Genomic DNA, 17,283 nt, shown 5'->3' with positions numbered 1-17,283 from the left:
TCTATTATCTGAAGGGTGCTAAAATGGCACAAAAACATTTAAAACATTTTGATCAAAGCAATTTAATTCACTGGATGATTGTTGTGGAGCTGCGAGCCTTGGCAAGGTAGTTTAACAGTTTACACTGTGCACATTCTATAAGTTGTATGTTGTTTGCTTAACTAATTTTGCCCCATGTAGCACTCAAACCGTTCAATAAATTTTGACATAACAAAATTTCTCTCAAATTGAAGTACTTTGATTTCTTGATCTGACGGCATTACACTTTTCTGAAAACATACGAGTCTCAACATTATCTTTGATACAGATAGAAGCCGAAGAAATGAATTAAAATTTGTGCCAAGGGCAGGACTGGAACCCAGGTCTCCTGCTTACTAAGCAGATGTGCTATCCACTACACCACCATGGCAATGTGGCTCACACAGCTGCATGGACAACCCTAGTCCAGTGCCCTCCTTAACAAAAACCTCAATTCATGTCTTCAGCCCATTTTCCCCCTTCTTACTTTGTCAGTATTGCTGTGGTTCTCCAATACTGGAACAGCATCCCAGCTTTGTACATAATGGGGAAGGCATGAATTGAGGTTTGTGTTAGGGAGGGCATTGGACTAGTATAATCCGTGCAGCTGTGTGAGCCACAATGCCACGGAGGTGTAGTGGTTACCATATCTGACTAGCAAGCAGCAGACCCAGGTTCAAGTCCCAGCCTTGGGACAAATTTTGATTCATTACTTAAGATTTTATCCTTATCAAAGATACTTTGATGTCTTTATGCGGCTGATTTATAGTTCTCCTTTTTCTAACTTTGTTATTTAAGAGCTTGTTTACAAAGCTTGCAAGTTCTATCACTTTCTGACTAATAGGTTGTGAGATTGATGGAAGTGAACTAGACCCAATACACATTTGCTCCAAAAATAAATGACTTTTAAACCTCTGTATGTCTGAAGGAAAGCCTGATCCGTACTTTTATCAACTACCATTTGAAAGAGCACTTACCTCTGGTCCACAAAAACAGTTTCCATACAGTTACAGGAATAAACCGACATATCTTACCTGAGTGTGGGCAGAACAGCGAGCAGCTGCTGGAAGGGAAGGAAGGGTTTCCCCATGTCATACTCGAGCCGCAGGCCTGACGAGAAGTCACGGATGTCCGAGACGTAGGGGGCGTAGTGGTGGGGGTAGAACCACGACCACGAGCACACGCCGTTGTAGTAGTAGTGCAGGTTCCACTGGATGGCACGCACATAGCCCTCCGCTTGCGACCGCATCACCTCCCTGTACACGGAAAGAGTTACACCATCACATCGAAGGCAGACCGATTAGTGGGGTCAAAACTGACAAAACAGCGAGGTCATCACTCCCTTCTACCTTTAACAATCAAAACTGAAGGATTCAAGGAGACAATGGTGGACAGCCAACTTGATCTTTTGTAGCATTACCTCCAGTGTAACATACGCTAAGAAGAGTGAAGCTAAAAGAAAGTCTTAAAAAGTAATAAAATGCATGAAGAGTGGGCAAGTGCAAGAACCACGAACTGCTGTGGCTCATTTTGTGGTGGGAGATAAGCATCTGGCTGACAGCAACCCATTCAGTGTAGAAGATGGGCAGAACACTCAAGTCACAGATTAATAAAACAGGTAACTGGGAAACAATTATAGAAGCAAGGAAGAATAATGTCATTATTATATATGCGCATACTGAGGCGACAAACGAAAATTTGTACCAAGGCCGGGACTTGAACCTGCGCCTCCTGCTCGCTAAGCAGACTGGCTAATCACTACGCCATTCCGGCACAGTGGCACTGAACAACTGCATGAACTACCCTAGCACGCATCCCTCCCAAATTTAAAGTCTCATTCACACCTCAGCCCATTTAATATTCCCTATAATGGGAATTTTGACCGGGAAAGGAGGCATGTAGGGTAGTCCTTGTAGTTATGCAAAACCACTGTGCCAGGGTGTGTAGCGCTTAGTGCATGTGCCTAGTAAAAGCAGGAGACCCAGCTCCAAATTCCAGCCCTGGTACAAATTTTCATTTGTCACTTTAGTCTGGACATATATATCAGATATGCTCGAGACCTGAAAAGGTCTCTGGAACAATACAGTTTCATCTGAAAGTAGTAGTAGTAGTAGTAGTAGTTGTTGTTGTTGTTGTTGTTGTTGTTGTTGCAGTATCGATAGCTACGATGACGTAGGTACAAGTTCTTAGGTTGGCACTACAACACCGACACCGACAACAGCACCCTGTAGCCGGTGCTGTGCAGTTCTACAAGCGCGGCTCCAGATTCTGCCCATTTGTTCACGAGCTGATGACCAACCAACATTGTTTCATTTTCATAGTGGGCGAGTCACTACAGATTTTGCCTGTGTTAGCTTTGATACATCCAGCTTTACACCTACGTGCTCATCGTAGCCAAAGTTATGTAACCCTGTATTTATTGTCTTACCTAGAGTACAACCACCTTTACTTTAAAAGCAGTAATGAGATTTTTACCTCACCTGCTCCTACTCACTTCCTACATTTGGCCTACCCTTCAGTTTACAGGAGCAGACCCAAGCGCCGCCTTCCAGGTGGGATACAAAAGTAGTAGTTGTTGCTGTCTTCAATTTGAAGACTGCCTGGATGCTGCTCTCCATGCTAATCTACCCTGTGAAATCCTCTTCACTCCTGCATACCAACCACAGCCTACATCCATTCCATTTGGACCTACTTACCGTATTCATACCTAGGTCTCCCAATAAAATCCACCCCCTACCCACTTCTGTCCAATAGCACAAAATTCACTATTTGTTGGTGCCTCGGGACATGTCCAATAAAGCAATCAAATATTTTAGTCAATCAAGTTGTGGAATGATTTCTTTCTTCTCAAGCATGACTCAACCCCCCCCCCCCCCCCAAATTAGTTACTCGATCTATCTGTCCAATGTTGTGTAGCACCATGTTTCGAAGGCCTCTATTCTCTTCTTGTCTGTACCGCTTACTGTCCACATTTCACTTCCGTACAAGGCTGGATTCCAGACAGACACGTTCAGAAAATACTTTCTAACACTTACATTTACTTTGGATGTTAAGAAAATCCTCTTTTTTGAAATGTTTTTTTGTGCAATTGTGGACCGGAATTTTATACCTTCTTTCCCTCAACCATCGCCAATTACACTCTAAGACAGAAATGACACACAACAAAGGAACTATCTGAATGCAATGGAAATTTGTAGATGTGAAGTACATATACAGACAACAAACGATTACTATGTCAGAAAAACTGGATGGTTTATTCAAGAGAAAGGGCTTCACAAATTGAGCAAGTCAATAATGTGTTGTTCCACCTCTAGCCGTAATTCAGACAGCATTGATTGATACAGTTGGATTTCCTCTAGAGAGATACTGTGCCAGACACTGTCCAATTGGTGCGTTAGATCATCTAAATCCTGAGGTGGTTGGAGGCCCCTGTCTAAACGGTTTTAAACATTCTCAATAGAGGACAGATCTGGCAACCTTGCAGGCCAAGGGTGGGTTTGGCAAGCAGAGAGGCAACCAGTAGAAACACTTGCCATGTTCAGGAGACATTATCTTACTGAAGTGTAAGCCCACAACAGCTTGCCATGAAGGGCAACGAAACGGGGCATAGAATATTGTCAACATACTGCTGTGCTGTAAGGGTGTGTTGGATGACAACCAAACGGGTCCTGTTATGAAAAGAAATGGCACCTCAGATCATCACTTCTGGCTGTTTGAATGTATGGCGGGCATCAGTCAGGTTGGTATACCACCATTATCCAGGGCATCTCCGGACCACCTTCAGCCTGGAATGTCATTGACTGGAGTAAAATTGTCTTCACTGATGAGCCTTGCTTCAAACTGAGTGTTGATGACCAGTGAAGACATGTCTGGAGGCCTCCCTTTTGTTGTCCTTCATGGCAAGCCATTTTGGGCTTACATTTCAAGAATATAATATCCGCCCATACATAGTGAGAGCTTGCACTACTTGCCTTTGTACATGTCAAACCCCACCTAGGCCAGAAAGGTCACCAGATCTTTCCCCAATTGAATATTTTTGAATCATTAGAGGCAAAAACCTCCAACTAGCTCTGGATTGTGATGATTTAATGCACCAATTGGACAGAATTTGGCACAATATTCCTCAGAAGGACCTCTAGCAATTCTATCAATCAATGCCAAGCCGAATAAGTGCCTGCACCCCGGAGGTGGGCCAATGTGTTACTGACTTGCTCAATTTGTGAAGCTTTTTCTATTGAATAAATCATTCAGTTTCTCTGAAATTGTAATCACTTGTTTGTCTGTATATGTACATCACATCTACCAATTTCACATTTGGACAATTTTTATGAGGTGCATTTGTTTTCCTACACATTTTGCTGCCAAAACAATTAAATTCGTTTACTTCTTTCATTTCCCCCCTTTGTAATGTAATTTCCTCAGTACTGTCTAAAGTAATTAGACTAAATTCCATTATATTCCTTATACTTCTGCTGGCATTTGTCTTGTAAGATATTATGAAGACACTACCCATTCTGTTAAACTTATCTTGCAAGTCCAATATCCATCTAAGAGAGTTACAGTGACACTGGCAAACTCCCTGAATTTTAATTGTCTTTCCAAATCTCTCTCTGGTTTCCTTCACAGCTTCCGCAATGTACAGTTTGAATAACATTGGGGATAGGCTACAAACCTAGCAAGGAAGAATTTAAAAGTATAGTAGGGCTGAAAAGGCCACAAGTCAGGCTGCTCTACTGTTCAAGGACAGCTAGACAGATAGTTCTGTCTTTAATGGTTTCACCTGAGTTGTAGAACCAAGTATGAGGTACGGTAAAGGTTAAACAGCTGTAGTGAAGTTATGAACGACACTGAGATGAGAAACTTCTATAAAACAGAAGCAGCAGAAAGCCTACCAGGATGGAACAAGTCCAGTGGTGGGAGGTCAGCCTCTGCAGACAGCAACAGCTACTGCACAATTGCTTGCCGATGTTGGCACTGTTGTAAACAAGGTACTTCAGGTCTGACCTCTACCAGTTTTTGCTGCAATCACAGTTAAAAAAAAACTGCTATTTGGTGTCCACTTTATACCAACCCTTGAACTTTGGCTAGCAGACAAAGACATGTGTTCCTTTGTTCTAAGATGCTATGTCCTGCAACTGAGTCCAACGTTGCATTACACAGTGTGTATCCTTTATAGACCATTCAACCATCCAGGAATCGCATAGCACCAGCATGTCAAACACACTGATACATTTTTGCATTCATCATCTTTTTGCTTTGAAAACAAATTCTTACACAGATTATCTTCAGAAACTGGGTTTCAGCAGATGATTTTCAATATCAGTATCCAAAAACTGAGTAAATTTTTTGTATTTATATACAGAAAATAAACCACTTTCAAACTACACTCCTGGAAATTGAAATAAGAACACCGTGAATTCATTGTCCCAGGAAGGGGAAACTTTATTGACACATTCCTGGGGTCAGATACATCACATGATCACACTGACAGAACCACAGGCACATAGACACAGGCAACAGAGCATGCACAATGTCGGCACTAGTACAGTGTATATCCACCTTTCGCAGCAATGCAGGCTGCTATTCTCCCATGGAGACGATCGTAGAGATGCTGGATGTAGTCCTGTGGAACGGCTTGCCATGCCATTTCCACCTGGCGCCTCAGTTGGACCAGCGTTCGTGCTGGACGTGCAGACCGTGTGAGACGACGCTTCATCCAGTCCCAAACATGCTCAATGGGGGACAGATCCGGAGATCTTGCTGGCCAGGGTAGTTGACTTACACCTTCTAGAGCACGTTGGGTGGCACGGGATACATGCGGACGTGCACTGTCCTGTTGGAACAGCAAGTTCCCTTGCCGGTCTAGGAATGGTAGAACGATGGGTTCGATGACGGTTTGGACGTACCGTGCACTATTCAGTGTCCCCTCGACGATCACCAGTGGTATACGGCCAGTGTAGGAGATCGCTCCCCACACCATGATGCCGGGTGTTGGCCCTGTGTGCCTCGGTCGTATGCAGTCCTGATTGTGGCGCTCACCTGCACGGCGCCAAACATGCATACGACCATCATTGGCACCAAGGCAGAAGCGACTCTCATCGCTGAAGACGACACGTCTCCATTCGTCCCTCCATTCACGCCTGTCGCGACACCACTGGAGGCGGGCTGCACGATGTTGGGGCGTGAGCGGAAGACGGCCTAACGGTGTGCGGGACCGTAGCCCAGCTTCATGGAGACGGTTGCGAATGGTCCTCGCCGATACCCCAGGAGCAACAGTGTCCGTAATTTGCTGGGAAGTGGCGGTGCGGTCCCCTACGGCACTGCGTAGGATCCTACGGTCTTGGCGTGCATCCGTGCGTCGCTGCGGTCCGGTCCCAGGTCGACGGGCACGTGCACCTTCCGCCGACCACTGGCGACAACATCGATGTACTGTGGAGACCTCACGCCCCACGTGTTGAGCAATTCGGCGGTACGTCCACCCGGCCTCCCGCATGCCCACTATACGCCCTCGCTCAAAGTCCGTCAACTGCACATACGGTTCACGTCCACGCTGTCGCGGCATGCTACCAGTGTTAAAGACTGCGATGGAGCTCCGTATGCCACGGCAAACTGGCTGACACTGACGGCGGCGGTGCACAAATGCTGCGCAGCTAGCGCCATTCGACGGCCAACACCGCGGTTCCTGGTGTGTCCGCTGTGCCGTGCGTGTGATCATTGCTTGTACAGCCCTCTCGCAGTGTCCGGAGCAAGTATGGTGGGTCTGACACACCGGTGTCAATGTGTTCTTTTTTCCATTTCCAGGAGTGTATATCTGATAAAAGTACTTCATCTGGATACAATTCACTATGAAACAGCATTTAATAGGTAATTTTGTGTTTCTGCATTTTGAGGCAAAATTTGCATCACTATTTGCACTTATTGGAAATTGTGAATTTTTCAGGTCCCTACTTATTGTTAACTGTTACTCAACAAAGTGAACTCATAAGTCCAGCCATAGCAGGGATTAACTTTGTCAAATAACAAAGCACAGCCACGTTCTAATCAGAAATAGTATGCGCTGTTACCTCTTGATGCAAGCGCAGAAAGTACCTTTGCCAACAGCCACAGCCACAGCCACCTGCTGTCAACATCATTAAATTTACTGATGATGAGCAGCAGAAAGTATTAGTGATGCTGACCAGAAAAAGTGGCAGAATGCACAATCGTTGCAATGTCGAAAGTGTGCAAATTACAGCAAGAGCAACATTACGATGACCAGAGTAAATTTCAAGGAGGAGGGAAGAAGCGTACACAAATATTGCACTCACAATATCAACAAATGAATTATTTGACAACTATTTCGGCAATATTATAAGCAATAAGATGATGTACCAGTTTTGTCAGAACTTGATAACTTTTACAGAACTTAATTTCAAGACTAGCAAGAAAAACCTGAGTACAACTGTTCCATATTTGGGATTTGGTTTTACAAAGTTCCGGAGTAATCTAGTCATACGTGAACAAGAAAACAGAAAAACTACAAAAAATGTCATGACAAAAAAAGAAGCCGCAACTAAATTGGCCAATGGTTTGTTCAGAAGTGTAGACGCATTACATTGTAACTAAATGACGTTGAAGTGACTAAAGCTTCCCAACATCTAGAGCAGAAAAACAAGCAAGATACTCACGGCGTGACTGCCTCGTATTCCAGTTTGTTAATATAGTAGTCCCTCTTGTGAAGATCGAACTCCTGCAGAAATATCTTCTCCTCTTCATCGCTCCCTGCAGTTGACAATTCCTCATCCTCCAAGCAGAACTCTGGCTCCTCACTGTCTGACAGTCCATCTGCGAGCTGTGTGTCAAACGAGGCAGGCACCGTCACCAACAGAGCAGTCACAAATACAATTTCTGTATTGTCAATGAATGTCTGTTATTTCTGCTGTTATTGGCAGCTACGCAAAACACTTGTTTCTTCCTCAATATGTATACAACATCATTAGTGAACTGTCTTATACCTGTCAATTTTTTGATTAGATGGTAAATGATGTAAATGTATCAAAATAATATGTTAATTGTAGTTTGACAGCTGTTCTCTTATGGCATTATGTGTTCATGTATATATATTTTCATCATTTACCATCTAATCAAAACACTGATATTTATAAGTTAGTACACTAACAACATAATATGGATGTCGCATCATTCTAGACATACTTGACAATGGCAATAAATGCCTAAACAGTCTGTCATTAATAAAATTTAATTATTATAAGCAGATATTCTGGCGCATCTTTCTAACATTGTTTCTTAATTACTCTTAATACTGTGGATATAAATGAGATATACAGTTCACATATACTTTAAAATCTTTCAGTCGCTCCTCATCAGTGTGAGATTAATCTTGTTTTCAATTCAACCACTTTACCTTTTCATCAAAATCGAATCCAGAGCAGCATCAAGTACGATACACACAAAATACACATACAATATGAGCAGGAAAAAAATTTAATACTACCGATGGATGTCAGATTTTGAATTTTTATTTACACAAAGTTAAAAAAATAAATAAAATAAAATAAAAACCAAGAATTTTCTTTGTTTTTAAATCTTATTTATCACACAGATCTATAACAGCTTCACCAGAGTCCTGATTTGCGGGTACTTTTCAGGGTTTCTTTGGGGCCTCCACAGCCAATGTAAGCAGTCTTGGGGCACTGGTTCCCATGACACTTCATGCAGTTGCCTATCTCTTGAAATTTCATGGAAGACGTGACAAATATATAAGTGAAAGTACAAAAGAAGATGATTGCTTTATAGACAGTGTGAGAGGATTTTGTCTAATAGCTTAGTCTACTTTTAAATATAAGGGGCAGTGAAACTAAGTAAACTGTTTATTATTTCAGAAGTACTCACCATAACTGTCAATACATTTACCCAGTGATGGTCAATGCCTTCGCGGAAAAATGTTTGTAGCCCAAGGAACCATGATAGTACCAATGTGTGCGCCTCTTTGAAGCAAATAAACAGCCACAAATGTCTTTCTTAAGGCTTCACATGAGGAGAGATCGGGACTGTGCGGAGGATGTGTAAGGACTTCCCAACGAAACTTCTGCAAGGTACTCAAAACAACCTTGGCAATAAGTGGGTGGCTGTTTCTTGACTAAAAAGATTGCAGATTGGTGCTCTGTTTCCGGTAGTTGAATTATGAGCCCAATGTTCTTTGACACCACTATCAGCACAAACATTTAACCCGAAATTTTTGAGCACTTCTGCCCTCAGGTAAATGAGCACAAAAGGCAGTACCCCTTTTTCCAGCAAGGCGGACCTACATCTCGTATTCACGAAGTCTTCAGAGGATTGTGGCCAACTAATTCACTGGTATTGGCTGTTCATGATTTTCGTCATGGGGATATTTAAAAGGAAATGCAAAACAAAATAACCCAAATATGGTAAACCAACAAAAAGGAAACTTAAGTCACAGTGTTCAAAAGCTCAAAACTATGTAACTTGTTGTGAAACGGAACTGAAAATTCTGAAGGAATAAACTTTTACTAATAGTGTGCTTTTCGATGTTTCAGCTGAGTTGTCAATTCCATCTTACGCACAATGTTTCGACGAGTGACACAAAGGTCTTCTTCAGGAGAAGTGAGCTGTGTTGTTGTATGTATTGTATGTACTAACTGCCTGGACTCAAACCAGAGAGTTGGCCCAGTCATCAAAATATTGGGCATAAATTGATATTGACAACTCTGCTGAGCACCTGAAACATTAATCAATAACACCAAGAAAACCTATTGGATTACAACTTGTAAAACATGAAAAAAAAATTATTGTCACAGGTATGAAAATAGCTCTGTAGTATCACGTAACAGCAATCAATATGTTTGAGTGGAATTAACGTCAGACCGAAATGTAAACTACAGACAAACTGGACTTTGTGAAGTCTACTCTTGAATATTACGAAATGCTGGCTCACCATGTCTTCAGTGCGGCTGATCAGGTCACTGAGGTCGGGGTCCAATGCCTTCCTGGGGCTGTCATCCACTGCATCTTCAGTTTGATCTGGCCTGTACTGAAACATCCGAAGAGGACACCTTACAGGCCCTTCATACTTGAAAGCAGTCCACGACATTGTCATATCTAATTTTCCTTAAGAGAATAAACAGTACTTAACAATTATACCAACACTTCACCTACCAATCTGTAAGATAGGAACTTTATTTCACAATGTTTTACAACTTTTTGATGCTTACTCTAATTAGTATAACAGTTACAGAATAGATAAATGGCAAGTTTGGCCATGGTATACCCTATGGTTAAGTTAAGTAATTGCTTTGTGCCATTCCTTCACTTCTTTTTCGACACTACCTTACCTCTCGAATTCACTTGGCACTGGACTTTTTGGATTCCTTTGAATGCAAGCTTTCGTCTGAGATGCATTGTCTATAATTTGGAGCATACGTACGCATCAGGTGCAATGACAACTTTAATTGTTTGTAATTTTCAGTTTAATACGGATTTTCACTTTTGCTCTGGCAAATATTTTTTTGTCTCACTTTGGGCCCTAGCAGCCCTGAGAAAGCTCTTCACAATGACATCCACATCAATGCCCTAGCTAAACTTGTTTTCACACTACACCGATTTATGACTTTCCACAAAACTAATGTGTAACAATTGTCCACATATGCTGACATTGGTATGGTGACCTTGGAGACAAAACAAATACTGCATGACAAACATGCACAGATATGATGTAACTGTTGTGGTCTCAACCAGTGTTTATGCATTATTATCTTTATTATTAGTTATTCAAATTTGATGGTATTTTGTCTCACAAGAAAATTTGAGTGACGAGCAGACAGACACTTCTGCATCAAAAGAATTAGTTTACGAGACAATTTTTGTGTTTCCCTACAGTAGCGCGCCTCATTTGTATGGGTTTAAGGGAAGTCAGTTCCACACATAATATGCGATTACTGCACAGTCTGCTGGGTCATATTAGGAAATCAATGATGGGGAGATATCGTTGACCCCATACTGAAAGCAAGTGAAGAATTCTGTGGACTCTAAGATCCAGATACAACAGTGATTAACTTACGACTAAAGAATCTTTTCCATTCAGCGATAGTGGGATGCACATAGAAGATGGGTGGTGGAAAAATATGCAGAGGCAAGGAGCAGCGCACCATGGGACAATCCACCCAATAGCATCATTTTTTTATATCTACCTTTAGCAAGTACTTTAGGATGTATGTAGAATATTTAGCATTGCTTTCTCGTTTTTAAGGTATAATGAGGTTACTTAAACACTGTAATAGAAAACTGTAAGTTAATGCAGATAAGTAGGAAAAACAAACTCATAATATACTAATACAGCATTAGTAATGTACTGCTTGACACAGTCACATCATTTAAATATCTGGGTTTAACATTGCAAAGCAGTATGAAATGGAACATGAATGTGAGGATCATGATAGGAAAGACAAATGGTTGATTTCGGTTTACTGGGAGAATTCCAGGAAAATGTGGGTCATCTGTGAAGGAGACTGCATATAGGATGCTAGTGCAACCCCGAGGGTTTGGGATGAACATCAGGTCAGATTAAAGAATGACATGGAACCAATTCATAGGCCAGCTGCTAAATTTGTTACCGGTAGGTTTGAACAACATGCGAGTATTATGGAGATGCTTCGGGAACTAAAATGGAAATCACTTGGAGGGTAGTCAACTTTCTTTTTGAGGAGCCCTACTAAACAAATTTAGAAAACCGCCAGGAAGCTGACTGCAGTACAATTCTACTACTGACAACATACAATTCACATTAAGGACCACAAAGATATATGAGAAGTCAGGGCATGTATGGAGGCATACAGATAGTCATTTTTCCCTCACCCTTGCGGGTCAAACAAAAAAGAAATGACTACTAGTGGTACAGGGTAGCCTCTGTCACGCACTAGTATGGATATATATGTAGCTGTAGACATAGATGTAGTGTTCATTACGGACAGCATAAAGCAAACCGGAACAGAAGACAATCGAAGCATTTGAGATGTGGTGCTATAGACGAATGTTGAAAATTAGGTGGACTGATAAGGTAAGGAATGAGGAGGTTCTACGCAGAATCGGAGAGGAAAGGAATATGTGGAAAACAATGATAAGGAGAAGGGACAGGATGGTAGGACATCTGCTAAGACATGAGGGAATGACTTCCATGGTACTAGAGGGAGCTGTAGAGGGCAAAAACTGTAGAGGAAGACAGAGATTGGAATACGTCAAGCAAATAATTGAGGACGTAGGTTGCAAGTCCTACTCTGAGATGAAGAGGTTAGCACAGGAAAGGAATTTGTGGCGGGCCGCATCAAACCAGTCAGTAGACTGATGAGAAAAAAAAAAGCGAATGCAAGTAGTATTACATCAAGAAGTGACAGAAACAGTTTTTTGAGCATACAAATTTTACTAAGGAGAGTCATACACAGAAATAATTGCCTGATGCTGCCAGATACCAAGGTATGTGATGCCTGGAAGCTGAGACATGGAATGGAGACAGAACACACTGGCAATGGCTCAAAACAATCTCAGTACAGAACTCGCCACACAGCTGCCTTCTAACATGCATACCACTATAGTGAGGCCAATACCATGTATGTATTTGTGCACACTTGACCATTTTCAGTTTTGAGGTAAATTAAAATAGCTTCTGAGCCTGCCTGGCAGATCAAAACAGTGTGGCTGACTGGGACTCAAACCTATAACCCTTGCCTGTCACTGGCAAATGCTCTACTTTCAATCTAGCCAGGCACAACTCACAACCCACCCTCACAGCTTTACCTCTGGCAGTATCTCTATCCCACCATCCAAACTTCTGTGACTTGTGCCGGACAGCTCAATTGGTGGAGTATTTGAAAGCAAAAGGCAAAAGGTCCTGGGTTCGAGTCCCAGTATGACATGTAGCTTTTTTTTATCCAGCTGAAGTTTCAGACCAGTGGACACACTACTGCAGAGTAAAAATTCATTCTGAAAAAGCATCTTTTCAGAAGTAAGGGCTATTTTGTTTTTCACATTGCATTGTGATGATACAGTGTCATATCAATCACTTAACTTTAAACTGCCTTATTTATTTAACATATGAATGGTAAAACTGTCCTTTCCCTGAGTTCAGTGCACTTTGACTAGACACTCAGAGCGGCTGGAAGAAATGGTGCACAATGAATTGCATTTTACAGATGATAAAGTCTTCCTTTTTATAAAAATAATCTTTTATTGATAATATAATGTAAATGGACAGATAAGAAAAAATCTACTCACCAAACAGCGACAGGGAAACACATGCAAAAGGATGTAACTTTCACAAGCTTTTAGAGCCAGTAGCTCCTTCTTCTGGCAGAAGAGTTGAAGGGGGAGGAAGACAGGTGAAGGAAACGAACTGCAGAGGTTTAGAACAGTCACCCGGAACCTCAGGTCAGGGGAGACTTACTGGACAGGATGAGAAGGAAAGAATGATTGTTGGCCCTGGATGAGATTTGAAAACCTCACCCCAGTCTTGCCAGTTACCATGGTAAGCGACCATTTAAAGCAAACTGTAATTTCTCTCTTTCATTGATTACCTGAAACTATCCATGCACTGGGTGCACGAGTTGCTGGGTTACCATCCGATGAGTATTCCTGGTTACAGGTAATAGGCAACACATGAAAGTTTGAAACAAAACAAAAAGATAGGAAGGAAAAATAAAGGGCACATAAAAAAGGCAATATGATGATTAAAATTATGCAGCAAAGTACTAGAAATAAAAACAGTTTATTGCATAAAAATAATAAATAAGTCATCTTGCTAAGACTGAGCAATAAAAATTCAAACTCCATGATGAGATTCCAACCCAAGATCTTCCACACAACTGGAGCGCACCTTAAAAACTATGCTATGACACTGTTCTGCAGAACACTTATTTTTATATTTATATTATATTTATATTTATATTTCCAAGAACTTCAGCCTCACGTATGTAATGATATTAGCTGTATATGTGACTCCAAATCTTGTCTTGTGCAAAAGGATTCAGCTGTGTCTGGTTTGCAATATGTATGAAAGGTGCATATTTTGTTAGTATCGTAGGTGTTATCACATCTGATGAAATGCAAAATAAAAAGGGCAGGCCCAGGAGTTCGGACCTAAATTTCCAAACACATCAAGACAGAAATCTGAACAAGGAATTGGAATTGAACTGACTAACTGTTGAGGCAGTTTGGCAATGACGAAGAGTTTGGTTGTGACATTAAATGTGTGCTCATGTAATACCATCAAGCAGCCAGTGTTATTCCTTCTGCACCTCTAATGACCACAGCATTTACAGAATGTTAAACCCTTGCACTTCCTTCAAGCCTTTTAAGTTTACAAATTAAAAAATGAAAACTGAAAGACAGACACATTGGAAAAGTTATTGTTCAAACCACTGCAACACAACATAAGGGAAGAAGAACTATGGTTGCACAATTCAAATAAATTCTGTACTGCTAGACAAAAATAATGACTGTGCTAGTTTCATTCAGATTATCTGCAACTCACACTTTTCCTTTCATTTCCAGGCCGCCTACCAGTCTTCATCTCAAATTCCCGCAAGTCAGCATATGTATCCCGAAACTGGTCGACGTCAAATGTCGATAACCTCTGCATGAACTGCTCAAATCTCTTTAGGTTCAGGTCACCTGCTTCATTAATATATCCTGCAAAAACAAAGAGTGATATTAGTCATCACATACCATCAAATGTAGTAAATCACAGCAACTCCCATTAACTCATCAAGAACAGAAAAGAACTGGAAAGCAAAGTGTGAAACAAAATTATAGTAAAGACATAAAAGCTTACTTCTCTGGTGCCATTAGAATGATTTATGCACAGATAAGCTAACAGACACAATAAACTTTCAGAAACTGGGAGTCTGTTTTCTTATGAAAGAGTGAGGAAGGGCACAGAACTTTTGTGATTATGGAGCAAAGTCACTGAGGACTATTGATCATCAGTGAAGACACACAAAGGCAAGATAAAATGGAAAGTAAAATGTGGTTAAGACATCGTTTGTCTTGTGTCATACACGTACATAACCGCATTACTAATGTTTGTAGTTAGTCAATTATTCTATATATCACGAGTGTGCACCAGGCAGCCCGTGTGTCACGACATCAGAAAGCTTAGCACCAAATTAAAATTCTAGTATATTACCCGAGAACATTAATGTCACAGATGCTATACTTTGGAATTTGTGATCTAGAGGTACTGCTATCTCATCACACGAGTACCGTTACCTTATTGGCCGTACAGTCTAGTGAGTTCTGCTATTGTGAGTTTGAGCAGTTTTGGCCATATCATGCAGTTCTAAAAACATACAATTTGCGACTATCATCTGCAACAGTACAAATGTAACAAAGAAGTTAAGAGGCCCTCACATATTCAATATTACTGTCAATATAATGAGCATCTGGATTTGAGTATTATTGTATTGACAATATTAGAAATACTGAAGAACAGTATTAAAACTGCCCAAAATATTCACAGTATTATCAATATGTATCAAGCATGTCAGGGTGAGTATTATCGGGTGACAATTCGCCATTCTGTTCTTCGCATTTTTCCAGTTTGGCTTCTGTGTAATACAGCTGATATGTGCTATGTTCAAGCAATTTCAACTTTTATACTTTTTATTATCAACAAAGAAATAATACCTTAATTTATATAGTGTTATAGAAACAACACATGCATACAGTCAGTCATAAAAAGTATTTTTGGGCAAGTATTCAAAAATCTTGCTAATAGTGTTTGTGGATATTTACATTCTAAATTTCTAATACTTCAATGACTTGACAGTGACCAAAAATTGCAAAGTACTCGTAACTGCTTGTTAATGGGTCCTGCATATTTAATTGCCACTCTTTTCATATTAACATTAGTAAATAATTCTTATCTGTGCTGCATCAGAACAATGGTTCTGTTGAAGTCGTACATAATTTATGAAGAATCAGCTGCCACTAGTTACTTCTGTAGGTGTTTATTTTTCCACGATGACATTTCAAAATGCCTGGTACCTCAACTTCAAACATTTTCATTTATTTGTGTATTCTGAATATTGTTTCTTTACTAACGGCATCACAGAATTTAACAATGTAATATTTTAAGACAGCTACTTTAAAACAATGTTAAGTATTGTACAGAAACAGTGTTCACAACACATGATTAAATGCGAACTTCTGTACGTGGGGTGAACATAAAATGAATGTACTCTCAAAACATTGTTTAAGGCTTAATTTGTTGGTGTGGTGCAAACAGGAAAAGGGTGCCAGTCAAATCGGTATGTTATTAATGTATTGGATCCAATACTTTTGGTTTTATGTACGCTACAACTACTACTATTGTGTCATGTGATGAGCCGACCCATGAGTAAATGTGTGAATCAGGCCTGCGGATCACCAAAGGTTGTCCAGGCCTGCTATCTATTTATCTATCATCATCGTAGAAATAGAACTGTGGAACTGACTGCTCTGATTTTCCACATTTCAGTCATTTGGTACTTCAAGAATGTTGAATTTTCAATTATCTGCAATGAAGCCGGGGGGAAAAAATAAATAAATAAATAAATAATATGGTTATAATAGAAGGAAACATTCCACGAAGGAAAAATATACCTAAAAACAAAGATGATGTGACTTACCAAATGAAAGTGCTGGCAGGTCGACAGACACACAAACGAACACAAACATACACACAAAATCCAAGCTTTCGCAACAAACTGTTGCCTCATCAGGAAAGAGGGAAGGACTGGAATGACTCCTTACCCTCTCCCTTAAAACCCACATCCTTTCGTCTTCCCCTCCTTCCCTCTTTCCTGATGAGGCAACAGTTTGTTGCGAAAGCTTGGATTTTGTGTGTATGTTTGTGTTCGTTTGTGTGTCTGTCGACCTGCCAGCACTTTCATTTGGTAAGTCACATCATCTTTGGTTTTAGGTATATAAATAAATAAATAAATAAATAAAATTACTGCATGTATGAAACAAGGTAGAAGAAAGGTCTAAATTCTGCATTGCTTCGGTAGCTCAGATGGTAGAGCACTTGCCCATGAAAGGCAAAGGTCCCGAGTTCGAGTCTCGGTCGGGCACACAGTTTTAATCTGCCAGGAAGTTTCAAGACGAGTTGAAATTGTAACACGATCGTCGTTGGCCAACAGGGAGAAAAAGAAAAAGTTTTACGTAAAGTCTCAGTTTCAATACAAGCTTAGTTACTGCACAAACCATACATAGGTG

The 17,283-nt window shown here is 40.7% G+C and overlaps 1 protein-coding gene across 1 annotated transcript in view; it reads right to left on the bottom strand.

The window, feature by feature from the left end:
• LOC126109592 (5'-3' exoribonuclease 1) overlaps window positions 1-17,283 on the bottom strand; it is a 196,917-nt gene that overhangs the window by 145,209 nt on the left and 34,425 nt on the right. The window contains exons 8-11 of the mRNA XM_049914630.1: window positions 14,558-14,715; window positions 9,974-10,069; window positions 7,686-7,849; window positions 1,053-1,274 (exon numbers count right to left, since the gene is read on the bottom strand). Coding sequence (XP_049770587.1) covers window positions 1,053-1,274; window positions 7,686-7,849; window positions 9,974-10,069; window positions 14,558-14,715 — 640 coding nt within the window. The remainder of the gene's footprint in view (window positions 1-1,052; window positions 1,275-7,685; window positions 7,850-9,973; window positions 10,070-14,557; window positions 14,716-17,283) is intronic.

Source organism: Schistocerca cancellata, chromosome 12 (assembly GCF_023864275.1).
Source record: "Schistocerca cancellata isolate TAMUIC-IGC-003103 chromosome 12, iqSchCanc2.1, whole genome shotgun sequence".
Classification (NCBI taxonomy): domain Eukaryota; kingdom Metazoa; phylum Arthropoda; class Insecta; order Orthoptera; family Acrididae; genus Schistocerca; species Schistocerca cancellata.
The sequence above is the reverse complement of the archived record's forward strand: the minus strand, read 5'-3'. Positions and strand labels throughout refer to the sequence as shown.